The sequence below is a fragment of the Mizuhopecten yessoensis genome, unplaced genomic scaffold (assembly GCF_002113885.1).
Source record: "Mizuhopecten yessoensis strain PY_sf001 unplaced genomic scaffold, ASM211388v2 scaffold5413, whole genome shotgun sequence".
Lineage (NCBI taxonomy): Eukaryota > Metazoa > Mollusca > Bivalvia > Pectinida > Pectinidae > Mizuhopecten > Mizuhopecten yessoensis.
The window spans coordinates 47,563-66,510 of NW_018406037.1; the positions used below are offsets into that span (position 1 = coordinate 47,563).

An 18,948-nucleotide genomic window follows, 5' to 3' on the forward strand; every position below is an offset into this window, starting at 1 on the left:
GTTTGTGCAATCCCGATTCGGTCCATAAACCAAAGTCTAATTGAGGTAAATAGTCAAATTCATTGTCTGAGCCACCATTTCGGACTCGCTGAAGTTGGCTATTATAATGAAATTTTAGAATTAAACATTGGATGACAAGACAGTGTGTCGAAAACCATAATTAGGTTTGTAGCCAAAGGTCATGAGAACACGAAGTCAAAATGTAAAATACACTGTTTGGACCATAAAACTTCTGACTTGCTGAAAATAGCCTAATGTATGATTTGACCTGTTTGGGTCTGTACTCCCAAGGTCTAGGTCACAGTGAGGTCACTGTCCGAGTGACCTCAGGAAGCATAATCTATGAATTTTACTGACTTTGTTGTTTCCAAAAGAAGAGAATGCTTTATGTCATGATAGGTATTGGAGGTAATTTGTAGCAGTAATGTTTATCAATCTCGATTTTGGCTATTGCTTTATGTTCTGTAGTTCTACTCACTCATTAATTCGGACTTAATAGAGACTCAAATAAGGTTAACTCCGCGATAGTAAGGTTGCCTGTATCGAGGTTCAAGTGTGTATATAATAAATGGACATCCTCACAGAAATAAATATCAACAGTTATCACAACCACGTTGGACACTACCTACCAAATATACTGGCTAGTATGTTAGTCCAAATTTGTTACAAATGAAACAACAAATCATCAAGTGAAACATAGAATTTCTTTATTTTGTGCAAATAGTTCATGAATAAAGCTGTATTATTTATATGTACCGACAAGCACGCGTTAATATGTTAGGTAGTACAAGTCTACAATACATCGAGAAAATATTAATTGCCGACTACCAACATATAAATAGTTGTCATTATAGGGATAACATTTTATAGGGATAAAATGAAAAATTACGTACTTCGCTCGTTCCGAAAGTACCGTTCGCCGTTTTCCAAATACATATTATTTGCTTATACTAGAACCGCCAGTGTTTAATGTACATTAATTTCACTCATTAGGAGGAATATCATTCATATTTGTTGGTGCTATATGTATTAATTAGAGTTTTGATGAAATGCATCCTACAGTTAATAATTTTGACGAAGTTGCTTACTGTTAGTTTAACTTTAACTAAGATAACACACATGTTTATGAAACACTGTCATCTTTTGTTTTAATTTGTTGTACTATTACATTCATGGATTGAAAAGAATAACATGAATAGCAAGTGACTTTCATATGAAAAAAATGAAAGCATTCGTAAATATATATATGAAAAACAAATTCAAACAATTCACTATAACATTGCATAATTATGAATGTAAACATGTTTGCCTTGCATAACTTCATGTGAAAGAAAATATAACATGCATAAATACATAGATGAAAACCCAATAAATACAATTCACTATCACTCAAAATTACCCCACTACAACACACAAGATGTCAAAACGTCTATATCTGATCGCTGAATGCACACATTGGTAAAGCAATTGTTCAGAACTTTACAGTACACAAAAACGAGTGTGTGGTTGTGGCAACAGATCAAAATATACCGGAGAATATGATATGACGTTTACACTAGATAATGTAGATCCAATGACATATTTCTATTTATATTTAATAGTCACATCTAGCTACCTTCTTGTTCGACGTATTTACGTCAAACACAGTAACAAAACGAAGGCTAAGTTTGATTTTAACCCACACAGGAAATGAAAACTTATTTTGCAAGGTTTCGAAAACTTTGTCAAGCAAATAGTTAAATGACCGGTGTCTCGACTCTTAACCATTGAAAACAACTCACTAAGCCACAGTGGGCCGAATCAGTCAAGTCAGCTGTCAAAATTCAAAGGGACATTTCTCCCAATTGAACTCTTTGCTGGACAAAGGAAACAGAGAGCTTGCAAAATAAGTTTTCAATTCCTGTTTGTGTTAGCTTTCATTATTCAATCCAAACTGATGAATCTTATTCCGAACAATAACAAAACGTTTACACTTCCCCACATGGTGCTTATTTTGAAAGGAAGTAATATAATAACATGTTTTTGATGTTGAAACGTTAGATTTATAAACGCGATTACATCTTTATCTAGTAAGTGCATAGTATGTTCTGCCAGCTAAAAAGACATGTCAATCTTGAAACATTTGTGTGTACTTACTACACATTACAACATTTTCTTCGACAACCACTATAGCTTTCCTCACTCCAAACTCATTTGAAAAACCTGATAGAAGTTCATATACATTTTGGTTTCCCACAAGAAGACCACATTGGACGTTATTTTTTTGGCCCATCTTCTAATTATGACGTCAAGTAACAATGCTTTGCGACGTCATATTTTTCGCAATTATTTCCCAGATAAAAAAGGAACTAGAGCTATCCCCGCTCGGGAAACAGGTAAACCCCCATATACACGTACATTGTATAATTAACATGTCATAATCTGTATTCTGGTGTAAAATTGTAATTCCATTACTTTGTTTGTACTTTTTGGGGTTGGTTTCCGGAACTATCAATTTTATCTCCCCCGTTGAGAGCACATTTTCCCACCATTTTCTTGCTAAAGAAAGAGTAAGTGTGATCACAGTCATATATACGCTTTAGTGTGTAGGCTTACTAAAACTACGAAAAGACTGCAATCAGGATATTATAATAAACCGATGCGAAAACGGGTAGAAATTCGGGAATCGGTAGAAATAGAACAAACTCATACAGTGGATAGGCAAAAATTGTATTTTTGTTATGTTTAAATCATAAGGAATAGGCAACAACATGAAGGGTTGGCACCACTGCATGGTACTGCCACTACATAAAAAATCGGGTTTCAAAGAAATCTATTTCAAAATGATCGAACGCATAGCCAAAGAATGTTTTGTCAAATCTTTTACGTAAATTGGTAAAATTCTCGTAAAAAGTTCGAAAACGCGAAAATTATGTCAGGTGGGCACGACTGCAAAAATTATGGTACTGCCTCTACACAAAAAAATCATAGAAATGTGTTGAAAAATTAGCAAATGCATAGACGGAAAAAGGTTTGTCATTTTTCTTTTAAAAAGTTGCGTAACTTCTGACAAATTCAAAGAAATCTATTAAAATAAGAGCAAATGGATAGCCGGACAAAAGCTTGTCAATTCTTTTACGTAAAGGGGCTCCCTATAACTCCCTATAAAAGTTACTAAATGTAAAACTACACATGATACTGTCACTATACATTTGTTTACACATATTTACTGTTTAGACCAATTTTCTTTTATCTGATGTTACCATGACTACAACAAAGTAAGCTCTTTCAAACCTACACTCTATTTTTTAAGATTCTGATTGAATACAATTTTTAACATATCAAATTGACACTGAGAAATGGGTAAAATGTTAAAACAAATATTAGAAATATATACATGGGTAAAAGAAGTAATATAAACGATAGCTTCTCGAATAACACTGGATCTTTGCAAACGAAAGAAATATGTATATATTTACCGTGGAGGCACGGTAGTCTAGTGGTAGGACGCCGGGCTCGTGACTGAAGCGTGAGGGGTTCGAGTCACGGTACGGTACTGTAGTGTATCTTTGAGCAAGATACTTTACTCGGCTTGTTCCAGTCTACTCATACTGTATATGAGTACGTGGTTGGGCAGTGCTAGAATTGTAGAATGCTAGCTGAGATCGCCGAAATGGCAGCACCGACTGTATGCTCCCCAGGGAGTGGAGAAAGATATTGGCTGGTTGCAAAGGCCCTATAACCACGGATAATAATTTATGAACCGCTTTGAGACGACCTACGAACTAGATTGTGATAAAGCGGTATATAAGAACCTCGAATTATTATTGATATTACTATTCATATAAGTTATATATAGTAGATAATAAATGATTACGAAGGAAAATATAGAATAAAATAATGAATATTTAAGATCTACCACTAGTAATATAAAAAGTAATATAAAAAGAAAAATTCTCAACGAGTCTTAAGTACTTTCATCTCGTCAAGGAAATTAAAATAAATATACAAAAATAAATAAACAACATTTGATATAGCGCCCTATTTAGCTAACATAAGCCACTATAAAGCGCTTTACAGTACATAGATATACAATTTTATACAGTCAATACAATTGGCATATATATACATCAATACAATATTGAGGAATTTGGAGGAGCTGCCTTATCAGGCGCTTACTACTAGTCCTATGCCACCTGGCTAATATCTCCCGATATGGATATGCCTGTGTGTGTGTGCTGGAGATGTATTGTGTTCTGTTTTGTATTGGGACCGTGCTTCCAACGGTATCATTTATAGTGCCACCTCACTTGAATGCTACAGCACAGATACCGCAAAGCCCACCCGGACCATTTTATACTCCACCTGGGTTGTTGGAGTTGGGTGGACAGGGGAAAAACACTTTCTCTAATATTCCATGTGTACGGCGACTTCGGGGATCGAACCCCGGCGGCCTGCTTGGAAGGCGGGAGTGTTAACCACTCGACCAATCCGCCCATTAAGAATCACTTTGACGAGATGAAAGTAATTAAGACTCATTGTTGAGAATTGTTCCTTTTTATAATCATTTCTTCGTCCGTAAGGATAATATTTCTGCTTTCATGATATAAACACAAAACCTAACAATTGTAAAATGGTATAATATAAACTACAAAACGAAGTAGAAAAGTTCAAAGTATGGAAGTCACTTCATTGCTTGTCTTATTTGATTTGTTAGTCTTAACTGCTATGATACTGTGATATTTGTTATATGACGTATTTGAAAACAAGATCTATTGCATTACAGTTTGTATGCTCTGTCATGACTGTTTATCACATCTTATTGCATCTTATAAGAGAACATAAGATGATATTGCTTTAATGATCGCGATAAACTCAAGTATCTCAAACGTTCAATCCACAAAACCATACAGTCACATGTCTAAACGGAAATTTTGTTTGATAAGAAAACAAACCACACAATTATTACTTATCCAGACATCTTGATTCTAAGCTTAATTCACCGGCAATATATATTGAAAGCACGCGTGGTAATTCAATACCACATTTTACCAATAACCCAGTACCCAGATATCATTGTCGCTGCACTCAGTCATAAAATGTTTTCAGGGATATAATCATTAAACATGTTGAATACCCTTCCTCAGGACTGCTGTAATATTCGATGAACTCTGTTATGTCTTCTGAACTCTTAAAAAGTGTAGTGTAGTCTAACGTATCTCGATGCCATTCTGGAAAAGACGTTTGACAACTTATTATTGTGATAATAATGCATAAATGCATATCGTACCATTGAATTATCGATACTAAATTGATAAGTTGTAGCTTTATTAAAAGGTAAATATACTAACTACCCAATAAGACTGTTTAAAAAATTGTGAAGTCGCATACCGCCGTAATGATAATCCTTCTGCAATTACAAATAACCTACTCATGTTTTCTATCTTTGATGATTGTGATGGCAGAGATCATTTAAAGCATACCAAACAATAAAAAATTACTGCAAGCGATACATAATACGAGTATTGACGTCTTTGTTGAAGACAAATTTATAATATTTGGAACATGTCTACTAAGTCCTATGCCATACATGCCACGATAGAAATTTAAAAAGGGTTTGTGGACACAACCTGCACAAGCAATGGTGTTTAAAATATGGAATTGATGAAATCTTTGGTTGAAAAATTTAGTCAGGCACTTGCGTAAAATAAAAATGTTTAATTCTCCTACTACTAAATAAATATATTTTAGCTGTTACATTGACCTTGAGCTTTTGACCTTGACAATCATCTGGTCTCCACAGATTGAAATTGATATCAGGAACTGTGGTGTGAAGTTTCATGATTTCGGTCGAACTTTTTAATCGGTACTTAACTTCAGGTTGATATCAGGAACACGTATGTGAAATGTCACGGAAATTGGATAGTGTGGTGAGAGAGACAATGTACACTTTTCCTATCATCATACAAAATAGTTCTGGCCTTGACCTTAAAACCTATGATAATGCCTTCTGTCTGGACCATTGAGATTGATATCAAGAATGTCGGATAGCACGGTGGATATCGTAATCGCCAAGAACCCCTTCTCCGCCGCTTAACCTTTCGGGAACACTAAAACTACGAAAAGACTGCAATCAGGATATTATAATAAACCGATGCGAAAACGGGTAGAAATTCGGGAATCGGTAGAAATAGAACAAACTCATACAGTGGATAGGCAAAAATTGTATTTTTGTTATGTTTAAATCATAAGGAATAGGCAACAACATGAAGGGTTGGCACCACTGCATGGTACTGCCACTACATAAAAAATCGGGTTTCAAAGAAATCTATTTCAAAATGATCGAACGCATAGCCAAAGAATGTTTTGTCAAATCTTTTACGTAAATTGGTAAACTTCTCTTGGTCTTATTAACTATTGCAGTGGTACCATTGTCTTTATATATAAGTTAAAAATTCATTTCATAGCGGACCCTAATTGTTTTAAATTTAAATGTTTTAAAATTGAGCTAGCCTTTGAAATACATATTATCTTGTCAGAAAAATATTTACATTCAGGTAGAATTTAAATACTCACATGAGAAACACGAGTTTGATCTCTTTTTCCGCCATGTCCTTCCTGTTGTCTAAATTTTCTGTATTTCTTTGCAAAATTTTTACCCATAGTGCCCAAAGCAGGAATCGTATCGTATATATCCTCCATATCGTCATTTCCCCCGAACGCCCCAGGTTCGTACCCGCCTCTTCGAAGGGTTTGGCTAAGATTTCCATTTTCCCTTTTCTTGAAATCTTCCGGCGTGTTAGGAAGTCTTCTGTTTCTAACCTCGTTCACAAAATGCTTTTGTAACGGCATACCAATAGCGAACCTCCGTTTTGGAATCTCTTTTTCGACATCGTTAAATTCCGTTCCTCTCCTCTCACTGTCTAAAAGACGGTCATTTGGTAGTGCTGTCCGCCTCAAAACGGACTTTAAGCATTTACCTGCTGCCCTGCTGTTTCTGGCAGATGTTCTATATGAACTACCCAATCCTGTCTGGCGGAGACTCTTTCCAAGAGGGTTATTGGAGCCTGGGATGTTCTTCGTGCCTTTCTCTTGTATATTCATGATGACTTCTTTCAAGGCACGCTGCGTTTGCTCTTTCTCTTGGTCCTCGTCGTCACTGTCCATCGGGTAATCGGGAATCGGCTCGGAATCTAATCTTTCACAAAATTCAAGCACTTTTTTCGCTAGCAATTTCGGGTGCCCCCTTTCTATGTCATTCTCGGTAACATTCTTTTGGAAGGGATTTGGAATATCTGTAATTGCAATCAAGTGTAGAAATGTTCCCCATCTGTGCATCAGCATACCGATGAATTGGATAACCAGAATGGTAACATAGAAGATGACAAACAACATGCCGAGGGCATCAATCTCAAGGTTGTTTTGGTTCACTTCGGCGTCATCCAGGTTACTCTGAAAAATGACATTAAATAATATGTATACGCTCTGTGATCATTTAAGTCTTCAAATATTTTTGATGTGATATGATTCACTTTGAGTCTCTCCCCATTTGAAGTAAGCTTAATACATTTGTAATATCAAAATCATTACAGACCCATGTTTTACATAGCAACAGAAATACTACGGAAACGCTGCTTAAATAATACAGCATGCTTCACAAACAGTACGGTTGATGCCTTGTAAGGATAGGTTCGTTAGTGAAACAAAAGAGGGCCTTATCGTTACAGCGAATATAGGTAAACAACATAATAGTACAGTGACATGTATCGCTCATCTTTATATTTAAGCAATCATGGCAAAAGATTTGATAAATCCTACGAGCATACCGTATAACGGGATATTTTCCCTGCAGTCTGTTTCCACTTTTTAACCACCGTAATGAGGGTGCATTTATCATTACAGCGAATATGAGTAAACAGCATAATAAACATAGTTCAGTGTAATTGATGTGAAATGCGATATTAGCACCAGACGGAAATTAATATCATTTGAGAAGCGCGACAGTTTGACTAGGCGTATCCAAATCTTTATGCTTATCAATTTATTTTCATAATAGGGTGAGGATATCAAATGTTTCCATGTTATAACCCAGGGACTCAGTCCCCAAGGGTGTTGCTAGACTCCAGGGTCAATCATAACTTATTTTCCCGTGTCTGCCGCTTTATGCCTAACAATTGTATATATAGTTATGGAGTGGGGATCTCATCTGTTCAAAAGTCATGACCAAGTATCCATGGTAGAATGTATGTTTTTGTCTCTTTATACTCAGCAATTGTATATATGTTGTTATTATTTGGTGGGGATCCTTTATTATTTCCAAGTTAAAATTGATGCTGCCTCTCAAATTAGGTTGATAGCCCACCGTACGTTTCAGATAAGAAGTCGCTTAAAGCGATATTGCCAAATTACCCCCTTTTGGCCCACCATTGGGTCAACCCTCGATTTGCAACATGTTGAATCTCCGCCATCGAATAATATGGTTGATATATATGTATCTCTGAGATTCAAAGAAGTTGTCACCTAAATAAATATTGCCAAGCTACCCCCTGTTAGTCGCGCCACTCAGCCTTTTCTTTGTACATTTTTGAATATCAACCATCTAGGAATTGTTCCGCTCAAATTTGGTTGAATTCGAATCGGCCGTTATGAAGAAGCTATTTTTGACGAACAGACGGACGATGGACGCCACTGTATTGCATGAGGTCACATTGGTCCTTCAGACCAGGAAATACCCTAACTTTAAAAGGAGCATGACACATTGTTTAATCTCAAATGATACGAGTATAGCCACAGTACAAACCCTTTAAATCATGAATGGATTTACCAACACTGCAAAGGCTACAGGTTATTGTTTTACATTTTCCGTTTTGCAAAGATAATTTAATGAATGTTAAACAAACTGAAAAGTCTCATGAAATACCACCCGTATCATGTTTTGATCTTGAGACCTGTTGGCGTTTTATCTGCGCGATATAATACCTGAAAAGTGTCATTTAATATGCTTCGATATATTTTATGTATGAATTGTAGGCCTGTTGTATAATTCATCAATCCCGTTGTTTGTTTTTGACAACCACTATTGCCTTAGTTTTTACATGTCAGTTCGATTTACATGTAAATATATGTACCTTAATTTTCTCAACATATCAATCAACGTGAACAAATGCAAATTGAAATACAAAAAGAGATTGGAATTGACCACTATTGATTGCATGGATGATATCCTAGATTTGGTGATTATAGTATGGAACGTCGTGGTAACGTCTTTACACATAAAGGTCGGCGATTTAGCCTCGTGGTAGAGAGTGAACCCTGCCACACTTCAACCGGCTAAAATCACACTTATTCAAACAATTGCAGTTTATGGAAAGGCAATAACGGCAGCTGTAATGATTTATCGTTCACCTACCGTGTCAGTCAATAAGCGAATTCACAGCTAAAACACAATATTGTTTTCTTTGCCGCTTCACAGAAGGGGGGTCGAGGTTAAATGCACACACATACGCACGTGGGTTGACAAAAATCTTAAACTTACTATGTAAATCGTAATCTACACCTAGGGAAAATGCTTTTTTTGAGACAATAACCAGAAAATCGCTTAGCCAGATGTGTCGATATTTTATGAACAGTATTAGTTTTAACCATGTTTTGTTCATTTTAATTTCACAGTTTACTTTTATTTTCAAGGAAGCTAGCAGACTATGCAGGCCAGGATCGCTCACCTGGTATCAATCTCACATTTCTAATATAAAAAGTGGACTAAAATACAGCTACAGGCAGAATATCAGTGTTTTACTCATCAGAACCTATTAAAAGATTTAAACATATGAAGCCTGTGACATTGAATGCCGAACAAGGACATTAGGTTGAACAGAGTTTAAAGTCGTCCAACCCAGCATGCTTCTGGCAAAATAGCATTGCCCTGGACCTTTTGGTTGTACAGAACAAGTCATTTAAAGATTTAAACATATATTTACCACTGCGACCTTAATTATGGGCGAAGGTCATTCATTTGAACAAACTTGGTAGTCCTTCTTCCCAGCATGTTAATGGCCAATTAACATCACCCTTGATCGTTTGCTTATTGAAAAGTCGTTTAAAGGTTAAATATATTTGACCCCTGTGACCTTGAAAAAAGGTGAAGGTAATTTATTTGAACAAACTTAGATCATTTGCAGAGTGGTTAGTTGATAATAAGCTTTCGTTGCATTTAGGTAAAACAGAGAGCATGCTTTTTGGAACGAAAAGAAAATTAAATCAAATTGATCATTTTGAAATAGTCGCAAACAATCATACCATCAATTCAACAAAATCTGTGAAGTATCTTGGAGCTTATATATATTGTTGTATATCTGGCGAAGAAATAGTAGAAAACATCGTGAAGAAAGTAAATTCTAGACTGACAGTTTTATACAGACAAAGTAAATGCCTAACTACAAAAACCAGACAAAGTTTATGTTCTGCACTTATACAGTGTCACCTAGATTATGCATGCTCCGCGTGGTACTCAGAATTAAACAAGAAAATGAAGAACACATTACAGGTTTTACAAAATAAAGTTGTCAGATTTATTAGCCAATTAGAACCCAGAACGAGTATCACTCCCACTGAACTGTCAAAGCTCAATATGTTAAATATAGAATATAGAGTCAAACAATTAAGACTCAATCATGTGCACAAAATATTTTTATGGAAAATGTACATCCTACTTAAACCTAAACTTCATAAAAGTGTCAGGTGTTCGTCAGCATAACACACGATCATGTCTTTTTAATTTTGTTGTTCCACCATGTTAAGGGAAAGATACATGTGCTTTTTATTTTAACGGGATCCATGACTGGAATAGTCTGCCTGACAAAATCAAGGGTATAAAATCCATATATGCATTTAAGGCAGTGAAGAAACATCTCGCTTTTAAATTTCAAAATTCATGCTGATAACACAATTATATGTGATTGCGGTGCACAAAACAAGTAGACTTTGCTGGTAGCGGGATCCCAAAGCCTAAGAAAACAAACTTTGTGTCACTGCAATCCACATGCTGACGACATCTGTACCGTATTATTTTTGTTATTTAGAAATACTTAGAAAGTCTCGCTACATATTTTAAGTTGGGCTAACTATTTAAACCTGAACATATATCTATATGTGTGTTTTTTAGATTATATAGTCATTACGGAATTACTATAGGTACTGACAATAAAGTTAATAGGATGTCAATCATTCTCTCCTGCCAAAATCGTTCCCCGTGATCAATATAACATGGACCCCATTGGAAATAAGCTTTCGAGCTTTCATGGACTATCCTCATGTTTATAGATCAATGGTTGTGTTGTTTTAATTGTAAAAATATATTACCTATATCTTAAAATCAGTTATGAATTTTAGTTTCATACATTATATAATATTTAAAGATAATACAATGTTTTATTACTGACGATAATTTAATTCATGTAGGTTCATAAGTATTTGAGCGTCCGGAGAGCTTGTAAGAAGGGAATGTCCAATCACCTGCTCATTGGACTGCTCCAAAAACCTGTGATATTCTGTTTAATATTTTAGTAATATATATGTATGTTGTACTGTAATATGTATGTCAACTGTCATGTTACATGTGTTTTCTATGATCTATTTCCTGAAATAAACATTATTATTATTATTTGGCACCCCTTCTTTTCAGTTTGCTTCTGGCCATATATAATCACCAAGGCATCTTGGTTATTTAGAAGAAGTTGTTTAAAGTAAAATATTGACGCCGGACGTCGCACCGCGGCAGGCCAGGTGAGCTCAAAACGTGTCAGCATATTAAGTCAAAAGTTACGCCAAGCAGAATATATAAAAAAAAAAATCAGGGCCATCTGTGAAGTGACAGTAATAAAGTATAACTTGCATAGGTTTTGGCGCTATTTCATCCCCAGTAGTGGCATTATTCCCATTGATGAATTGGACAACACTTTGCCCTGATTGGTTTAAATTTGCAAAGCCTAATTTATAAATGAAAATTTCTTTCGACTGCCGTAATTCCTACTGGCACCTCACAACCGTGCATTCTATCACACACAGTCCTCTTATGTACAAGCACCTGAATTATATTCGTTTCACAAATAGATATGTCTATATAGTGAAGCAACCGAACTCAAAATAGTTTAGTAGTTCAAAGTCATTTGGTTTTCCCCGTATTGCTAAACAATCATCGAACCAAACATTTTGTGTCGTGCAATGGCAGTTGGACTTTCGGCTGTTTTGTGACCAACAGAGAAACCCATTGGATCTTTAATTTCGTCAATGTTAGTATTTTATTCAATAATGATTGGTGACATACAAAAGGATATAACGGGGAACATTATATTTCATTTACGTGTAGAAAATTTGGCATTAGAATGTTGACTGTACAACAAAACATGCTGCCGACAACAGCATACAACACCCGTTTTGATCAATGTTTCATGTTCATGCACTCAGACATCGGGGAATGGTCCTATTCTTCGCCGGTTAGTTAGTAAAAAAACTCAGAGTGAAGTAACTACTGGTAAGTGGACACGTGTTTGAAGGCGAAAACGAAACAAAAGCAGTACATTAATGCAGCACGGGTAAAATAATCTAGCAGATCGTACTGAGGATATATGATTTTGGCGTCTATGATCAAACGCGTTGAGTGAAAATACGAAACTGATATACAGCTAGCTCCGCAACTGTCAAATAGATGTGTGACGTTTCCGTTATTGTTGGTATTAGTCATAACCCTTATGGGGTGTATCAATATTTTAGTAAGATGCAGATATATATATAGATCTAGATCTGAGACATTGCCTATATAAGCAATCATTGAGTGTGATCATACACGTCTTTTTAGTACTAACTACAAAGAAAATATATGCAAAACAATATAAATTTAACAGTAAATGAATTACGTATAAACAATACAACACTAAACTTCTATCTTAATGAGCGCTCCTACTGCTGATCGCTTATATACACACGTGGTCGATCGCTCGCTAATTATTTGTTTTTTCGCCTCATCGAATAAATTGTTGCACGAAAATACTGTCTGTACGTTTCTGGTGTTCATTTGTTATTAGTTGGCAGTATACAAATTAATTTTCATGAGTACAGAGGGTGCTCTACGGGTAGAGCGAGTAGAGTGAGTAGCACGTGAATTTGTCACGTAGGTTTTTGAACACGTGTATGTGGTCCAAGGTCCAAGTCATGCTAGCCCTGGACTGCCTGCTAGCCGACCAGACGGTCTTCAGTTCACTAGTCAACCACGTATAGTTAATAACATAGACTCGGAAAAAACTCAGAAGCTGTTGACCAATTCCATGCACAGTAGGATGGATGACCTTATACTCAACCGTATGGAGAGTTTCCGTAGGAATCATAAGGAGACACAGAGGAGGCTCACATAGGCTCAAATAGCAAAACCAGAAAATCTGAACAATGACACTCACACATTCTACAGAGACGAGGAGCAATACATAAATAGATAGGTTGTAGAGAAATAAGTCGAAGCGGAAAATATCTTAAAAGAGGACGAGTTACGAGGCAACTGTTGAGGCTCATAATAAGATTTCGGAAGGAAAGTTCTACACCTGATAGGATTTCGGTATCTATGAATCAAATTTAAGGATCCTTGATCACTACTGATATGTCAATGTGAGCATTTTAGTTAAAAATATATGTTTATTATGATGTGCAGTGTTGGCAAGGGAAATTAATTTATAAAGAGATTTTCAAAAGAGGTAAAAATAAATGTATAATCAATTTCCTTGTTTGCTGTATGATTGATCAGATCATATGCATTCCAAAAAAGTGCAGTTTGAAAATACAATTTTATTTTTCCCATTTCAGGATCTGAGCAAGAAATAATATACTGCTTTCCAAACATAAAGTGAAAGAGTAAAAGTTCAAGAAAATGTACTTTCTTTATCTATTTTCACGGATCACTTGGTAAACTGCTTTCATTCCTAACGTTTTCAGTGAATGATCAATGACATACTCTATACGATTTCAAACGGTACTGCTTCATATTGATGATGTATTCTCTATTTGCTCCAGTAAAGGGTTTAACAAATTTATACTGCTGTTTGTTCAAATTCTTCATCAATTTTACGCCTCTTCCCCTTCAAAGTAGTTTCAACTTAACAAGCTTCTGACGCAATTGTTTTACACCAGTTTAAAAAATCATCAAAATTAATCATGACAACTGCATATCATGGTCAAAAGGCAATTAACAGGATATTTGTTGGCTCATTTAACTGACAAAAACGATATATATATAAATCAGTACAATGTATAGAATGTGGGGCAGAAACATCGGTCCCTCCATCTTAAGCTACATGTATAATCCCCTTTATTAAAGAATTATTGTTATTATCTCGATAGTGGTTGATCAGTTAAAATCATATTCAAACTAGTTGTAACTCAAAAGGTGGGCTTAACTAACACCCCTGCTCCCCACATATCTTCAAAGTTTGAAGCCCATTCATGAAATAGTTGCCGAGATATGATGCAGAAACCTGTATTTCTGGTACACTGAAAGTCTGCACTGTAGATCAAATTCGAAAGAAAAAAGAAAAATTGAGGGCACTGACCTCATTTTATGTTTCTACCAGTACCTTCTGAATCCTATATATAATGTTTGATGCCCATTTATGACACAGCAGCTGAAATAGTCTGTGGTAATTGATTGTTATTTTAATACTTTAGGTCAAATGTCAGTTGAGGTCACAGAGAACTTGGTTCCTCGGCAGTGTTCGAAGAGGGTATAAAAATAATTTATGCAACTGACAAACAAATAGTTAGGTGGTAAATAATATACACATTATGACAGTGACGTAATGTAAGTTAAACAATACATACAAAATAGCCCTTAAAACTATCTATACATCATGCACACAAAAGGTCTATGTTTCTTGCCGAAGAACGCCGGTTCAAGGACCAACTTTAAGTTTTCCCGCTGACCCAAATATTTTATATACATGATGTAGCAGTGTACAGTAGCGTTCGGTGGCCATGGGTGATACTTTTGTACAATGAATAACCCCTGTAATATTACGTGTATCAAAACTTTAAAAAAAATCAGCACTAAAATTGGCATGTATATGATGAATTGGACTATGTGGGCTTCACATAAAAAAAAAATATCGAATTTGGTTTGAGACTACAATTTTGGTTTATAAACCTGTGTCTACACAACAAAAGCTAGCTTTTCATGAGTCTATTTTTGTACTCAGCACATGTGCAAATATTGTGAAAAATCCAGTTGCTCGACCTATGCTAAAACGGGAGTATTTCTGTTACCGAGTAGGTGATAATTAATTTATGACAGGTTTTAAGAAGAAAAAAAAACCTACTTGCGTGGGTAAAATGTTGGGTAAAAAGATCATGTTTTTTTGCGCTTTTTTGCACTTTTTGATGTGGTAACCATGGTTTTCACAAGTCCCAAATCTGGGGAAATCACTTTTTGAAAGAAAAAAAACATTCTTCTAAAAAAACCCGTATTCAAAATATAGTTTATAAATATATATATATGTAGGTGTGTTGTGCTAGATGAATCCGCTATCCATGTTTATCCGAGACATTCCCTTTATTTTAAGGGTCAAGCTATTTCTACTGTACTCTGCTTTCAATAATGAAATATTGCTGTTTTGGAATATCCATTTATGCAACATACAGTTTGACTAAACTTTTACTCGCCTAATATGAAAAGGCAAAACCTTAAAAGAGCGAAGCCATTGTTGATCTCTGATATTTACTGATCAAGAATACAACTTTCAGAATGAGATAAGATAAACTTTATTAAAAGCCGGCTAGTCGAGGTATAACAATAAAACACAAGCTCGGATGGCCGTAAGTTCGGCCCCCATTGGAATCAGCTTAATTATGATGTCATAAAGCATGCAACGTCAGATTTTACAGCAATTCTACAATTTTTTATGTGTTACATGGGCCGAACTTGCCACGGTATAATTGGCCGAAACTGTCCGGGCCCAAATTGATATTTCAATAAATTCTTATCGTCCAGCAATATGGTAGTGAGTGATTGGCCTGGCTTTTATCATTTGAAGCTATCAGTGTCTTACACGTTTGACTGTAAAAAGGAGCAATTTCGTTTTAAAACGTTTGCATAACTAGAAGCGAGATCATGATTTTCTTTCTACCCTCTCAAAAGTAATTTCCTCCTGTTCAGTCATTTTATATAAGAGTTTTCCTCGCCATTTTATCGTCGTTGAATGCCATGCCAACTAAACTGCTAGGATCCTTAAACTTGTAAATATTAGCTCAAAAACAAAAAACATCAAGGATGGCAAGTTATAAAACAAGGGTATTGCTTTCACTATATGAAGATATTAATGTATGGGTTGAAACACAATTGCCTTTGCTTCAAGGATATATTTCCAGTTTCCCCACTGGACATCTACATCCGGACGAAACATAATAAAGGCAAGGTGTAGAATGGGGAAGCAACTCTGCTCACGCACGCATGTGTTACCATTCAAGAGCTTCGCTCGGGCGCTCTTATAAACTGAAATATTCAGAACATTTTCTACTTCCATTTGGACATGGATGCAATCTCTTCAAAGAACTATAGAAACAAGTCCGATTCTCGTTCGTGTCCTTATTACATTCAGTATCTTGATAATAATTTATTATATATGCACATAGAACTATAGTTTATTGCGTGGAATTGTCAGACAATGCTAGCGGTAAAATGATCCATATCAAGTAATGTTTTTTTGTTGATAAAAAAGTAATGAACAGAATATCTAACAGTGTCTTCAGGACCTCAAATATATTTCATTTGTGTGATTAATATTTTGATATCTTTGCTGTGCAATCGTATATGTTTAAAAGTATAAGCCACACTTGTGAAAGATATTTGGTATTACTGAAGACACTGTAAGATATCTTGTATATAATGGGGTGATTGTAATTCATAGATCTTAACCTAAGCAGAAAAAATAAATGAAGTAGAAAACTGCATGAAATGTTTCTTACGAAGATATGTTATCTTAATTATATCACACACACTTACACGGACGCATACATACATCCATACACATGCATTCGAAAATATGAACTGATAGTACATTGTGTATGCATGACACACACAAACGAACATATTTTTATATAAAAATATGCACAAGTTTTTGTTGCATACACACTTACATATGTAATACACATATATATCCACTGATATAAATACAGATGTGTAAAAACATATACACACATATTGACCTAAATGCGACCTGAAAATATCCTCGCATTTACGATCGCCAAGTCGCCAAATGACGAAACGATATTTTTTGGCGACACAATTTTTACCTACTCTAGGTAGAATGATTAGAATCGGTCATCTGTGGTCATGACTGCTGATTTGCTATCAAACACTAGCTGGGTAAAGGTTACATTGAGTAAGTTGACCGGAGGGCATTACCAACCGACGCCGTCAGGTCCCAGACAATAGGCCAGGCTGCATTGGATCACCATGCTTCAGCAAATATTACTGCCACTTCTCAACATCACAGTTAATACATATTACGATGCAGTAATTAGCTAACACTCTATCTGTGATTACCGATTAGCATTAGCTCTACTGAAATTTAATTGAAATTATTTACAGTCGCGATCGAGGGACCGTGTTGTTTTCACCAACAAATGGCGCGAAGCCCTACTGCACTGCTAAACTACAGAATGATTTGACCGAAAAGGATTATAAAAAAAAATGTGTTTATACTAGAAGCGTGGACATTTAAATCTACTCAAATGAAAAACCCAAAGCAGAATACACTTAGGATGCTTCACTTAATAAATACTGAAATGATTCACGATATTATCGATCACGTGCATACGTAGTGTTAGACGCGAGATCAACATAACAATGAGCCGGATAAAAACATGCACATTTGGCTTAGCGATTTGAAAACTAGCCAACAGAAATTACATGGAACGGAGCCTGTAATTGAACAACTACATTTTCATAATTATGGGGAAAACGCTGAGATGTCGAAAAGTAAGTTGATCGGCGATTCTCTTGCATCGGAATTTGCTAAATTTTCTTCGTTTGGTTTTCCAAACCCACTTCGTATACGTACTTGATACAGGGACCGACACATTCAGCAGGAATTGAGCAGACGAATCAAATATTGACACTCTTCGATGTTTTCCTCAAACCATCTCCCCCAAAATATGACAGATATTTAACCCAAAATGGGCAGTTGACAGGCGTGGTTGAGATATATAAATCTCGATGAGATGATGATAACAATATTGGACATGTGCATCAAAGCTTTGAGTTAAACTGTTGGACATTAAGTGACTTCGGTGCTCATCAAAATAACACAGTATTGTCAGTAGTATTTATTTATTTCCAAAAGATAGATGTATACCTATATAATGACGGGATATAAAAGTGAATTGAAAACTAAAGGTAGTATTGTTTGGTTTGAAGATCTTATTAGTATTGATGAATTGATATGATATATATGTTTTTATTGATTTTATTGTAAATAAACATCATGTCATATATATAAATCATAGTTTCTATACATAATCAAACTCCCTAGGATATCTCGGAGCTGACTCTGTATTAAGAGATCACCTGTCATATGTGACCTTTTTTCCAACTACCGTTGGATGGTCTCTTAATACAGGTTTGCGTGTATATGTACGCCATTGGAAGACATATTTTCGCATTTTGAAACGAGGTAACTTTAACCTCAATGTGACCTTCTACGTGGACTTCAAGAACTAAAGTTGGTGTAAATCAGGTTTCTACACCATATCGAAGGCCACTGTTTCGTGAATGGGGTCCAAACTTTGTACATATGCAGGGAGCAGGGAAATCATTGAAGCCCGGCTTCATATTTAACCTAATTAGCTTAGGGTACCCTTATATAACGGATTTTCACATACTACTAAGCTCAAAACTTGCAGATATAAGGCACCTTTGTGTCTTTTTTCGGCACC

The 18,948-nt window shown here is 35.6% G+C and overlaps 1 protein-coding gene across 1 annotated transcript in view; it reads right to left on the reverse strand.

Annotated features, from left to right (window-relative positions):
• Nucleotides 1-4,401: 4,401 nt before the first annotated feature.
• The window catches only part of LOC110450673, a 123,722-nt gene continuing 109,175 nt past the window's right edge, over nucleotides 4,402-18,948 (reverse strand). The window contains exons 34-35 of the mRNA XM_021498298.1: nucleotides 6,556-7,431; nucleotides 4,402-5,210 (exon numbers count right to left, since the gene is read on the reverse strand). Coding sequence (XP_021353973.1) covers nucleotides 5,190-5,210; nucleotides 6,556-7,431 — 897 coding nt within the window. The 3' untranslated portion in view covers nucleotides 4,402-5,189. The remainder of the gene's footprint in view (nucleotides 5,211-6,555; nucleotides 7,432-18,948) is intronic.